Source organism: Phytophthora parasitica (assembly GCF_000247585.1).
Source record: "Phytophthora parasitica INRA-310 unplaced genomic scaffold supercont2.10, whole genome shotgun sequence".
Classification (NCBI taxonomy): Eukaryota; Oomycota; class Peronosporomycetes; order Peronosporales; family Peronosporaceae; genus Phytophthora; species Phytophthora nicotianae.
In genome coordinates, this window is record NW_008648996.1 from 1223489 (window position 1) to 1226356 (window position 2868).

The 2868-nt window shown below is 54.5% G+C and overlaps 2 protein-coding genes across 2 annotated transcripts in view; one reads left to right on the plus strand and one right to left on the minus strand.

Moving 5' to 3' along the window:
- The window catches only part of PPTG_06903 (hypothetical protein), a gene marked incomplete at its 5' end in the record, with an annotated part of 2927 nt that extends 1253 nt beyond the window's left edge, over positions 1-1674 (plus strand). The window contains one exon of the mRNA XM_008900949.1: positions 70-1674. Coding sequence (XP_008899197.1) covers positions 70-1526 — 1457 coding nt within the window. The 3' untranslated portion in view covers positions 1527-1674. The remainder of the gene's footprint in view (positions 1-69) is intronic.
- PPTG_06904 (hypothetical protein) lies at positions 18-2597 on the minus strand. The gene is made up of 2 exons (XM_008900950.1): positions 2491-2597; positions 18-2394 (listed from the first exon to the last, which is right to left on the minus strand). Exons 1-2 carry the CDS (start codon positions 2580-2582, stop codon positions 1641-1643), a joined length of 846 nt encoding a protein of 281 aa, XP_008899198.1. The 5' UTR covers positions 2583-2597; the 3' UTR covers positions 18-1640.
- Between the last annotated feature and the right edge of the window lie 271 nt (positions 2598-2868).

The following is a 2868-nucleotide window of genomic DNA, read 5'->3' on the forward strand; positions in this document are numbered from 1 at the left end:
GGAGCGGAGAGGCCAAGGGTTTCGCAGGTATACTACTAGACCGACTGCTCTTGCTTGGAAGTCCAACAGCACGCAATTCTAGTCCAAACCCAGCACCAAAACGAACCTACGATTCGTACGACGTCACGTTTGATCAAGGTCCGGTGGGGCTGGATCTCGAGACGGATTGGTACGGACGTCAAGCCGTAGTTAAAGGATTCCGTGCTATCAACGCAGCCGGCGACGAGGGACCAGCTAAACGCTGCGGTATGATTCGCACTGGCGACGTTCTCACTGCTATCAACGGTGAATCGTGTCTCGAGATGAACTTCCAGGAAACGCTCGAAGCTCTTCGTCGAGCAGGGAAATCTCGTCACACTCTTCACTTTAAATCCCTCGAAGCTGCTGGCGACTTGAGCATCTACGCGAGCGACAAGGATGTGGTACAGGCGAGAGCATTCATCCACCAACACAAACAGCGGTTCTATCGACCTCCACAAGTCAAGGAAGGCGCGAGTCCCCACGAGTTGGTGCTTGGATGTATTGAGCGACTACGAGGAGAATTTGTCACTGCCTTGAATTTCCATCGTGAAGAGACAGGAGAGTTCTTGCTTGCTGCGTCCTGTGCAAGTGACGGCACGGGGCCGTTTATCTTCCACACCCTGCGAGACTCCCATCTACGAACGATGCGTGAACTCCCGCAAAGTGAGGACTCTGCTGTGTATTTGGGTCGTCTGGAGCCAAGCTTCCTGGGCACGGAGTTCACGTTGTTCGACCACCACACCGGCACCAATCACGACAATGAACTTGCGTTCCTGGTTTACACTGCAAACGTTCTTGGTCGTGTCCCCAATTCGCTGAAATGCGTGGTGTCGAAGCCTGTCAACGAGCAAGTTGAGGACGAGCTGGAAGCGCTTAACAAGCTAGTATCTCTGCGTCAACAACGGTCTGGAATGGGCAGCGACGGCGCCGTCTTCAATACCCATAAGGCACAATTTGGTCGCAATTCCAGTCTCTCGGATCGATTCAATCGCCAGCAGCAATCGCGCGGCATGTCGCTAACTGAGCGGCTGAGGAGCATTACACTGGACGATCTTGACTTGCGCCTCGAGATGGCTACAGACGGAGCTCTAAGCTGGCTGGACGACGACGACGTTGAAGGCCACTCACGCTCCATGCGTGTCAAGCAGGCTCGACTGAGAGGAGAGCGCACAGCCTCCATGGGGCAGATCTCGTACGGCGCAGTGGAGCAGGAGGAGCACGAGAAAGACCTGCTTGTCTTCGATACCAAGCAGCCTTCGTGGAATGAGGAACTTGGAGCGTGGACTCTGAACTTCCAGGGGCGCGTGAAAGTCGCTTCCAAGAAGAATTTCCTGCTGGTCGGGCATGAAACCAATGAACACGGCGACGAGGAGGAGAGCACAGCGCTACGGTTCGGCAAAGTGTCGAAAACCCGCTTCTCGTTGGACTACGCGGCGCCTCTGGCCCCCATCCAGGCACTCGCTGTCGCCTGTTCCGCCTTCGCCAACAAGAGAGCTGTCACATAGGCGTTATCGTTAGCACAGACATTACCTTATACTCAGAACGCGTCTACATCCTTGCATCAATCAGGTAGTTCAGGCCTTTATCTAACTCTAGTGCTCGAACCACCTCCATTAAACTCAAATATGCGGTGGTATCTCCATTCCAGTGAGCAACAAGTCATCTGGTTCCTCGATAAACTTCCTCACGTCACTCGCTGGGATGAAAGCTACGTGACCTGCCAGTGCCTGCCGCATCTGCCACGCCGCATGGGCCTCTCTGTCATGTTTCTCGGGTTCATCATCTCCCTGTACAATGGTGGGGACGATTCCCTCTACGACGCCCACGCACTGACTCGCAGCTCCGACTACTGCTCCGCCGCACATTCCTTCCTCCAGTAGTTCCTGACTCCACGCGAACTCCTGTCCACTGGAACTGCGTCCGACGAAGTGTCCCGTTACGGCCTTGGGGATCTGGTAGCCTTCCTCTTCCTCCCCACTTACTAGTTGTTTGTGGCCTAAGAAGACGACGGCGTCTCCGCGTTCGCATGGCGGCTGCTGCAGCGTCAGCGTCTGTACTCCGAGCTCCTGTTCTACCTGTTGCCAGCTCCCAAGAGCAGCTGAATCTTTCAGAGTCAACAGCGCTAGGTCGCGGCTCTCGTGTGTGTGCACCTGAGCAGCCAATGGCAGTTCCAGCAGCACCTCCGGCCTGGAATTAGAGTCGTCTACAGCTAGAAGCTGGAGTGAATGACGCACGTGGTCCTCGTTCACAAACTGCAACCAGTCCCATGTGGCTGTGAAGTACTTGGGAAACAGCCAGGGACACGCCACGTGCTGGCACGTGACGACAGCCAGCGAGGGGCTTGTGGAGTCGTGCAATACGACGGCCGAACCACTGGGTTAGTGAAAAATTGGAGTGGTTAGAGAGGGAACTGGGGGCAAGAAGTAAATTGTTGGAAGAAGAAGATGCAGGAGAATATGGTAGTATTACCTGCTGAGGTAGTCGAGCGCTGTCATGCCCTCATGAGGCAGGCAGAAGCGCGTCGTCAGCGATAGCACAGCTCGCCGACTACGGGACGCCATTTTCCGGCCACAGATAATTGAATAATTATAATGGGCTGTTTTGCCTATTTATTTAGGAAAATGGGTTCATGGAAATGGGATTTTACGACAGGACTCGACTGGCGATGGTATCGAATTCCAGGCGATGCACCTGGCAAGGGTGTCGACGGAGCCAAAATGGCAACTGCGGTGCTCGCTGCAACCATGTCAGGGTCACATTTGAGCGTGTGTTTTCACACCGGAGCTCAGCAAAGCTGGAGTTTTGAAGACAGTGGTGCTGCCGTGTTGTCTGTCCTTTGTTTGTGAC

Coding starts and splice junctions, on each gene's coding strand:
- PPTG_06904 (XM_008900950.1), bottom strand. CDS start 2,582: ATGGCGTCCCGTAGTCGGCGAGCTGTGCTATCGCTGACGACGCGCTTC. Junction 2,395..2,490: donor GCGCTCGACTACCTCAGCAG/GTAATACTACCA, acceptor TCACTAACCCAG/TGGTTCGGCCGTCGTATTGC.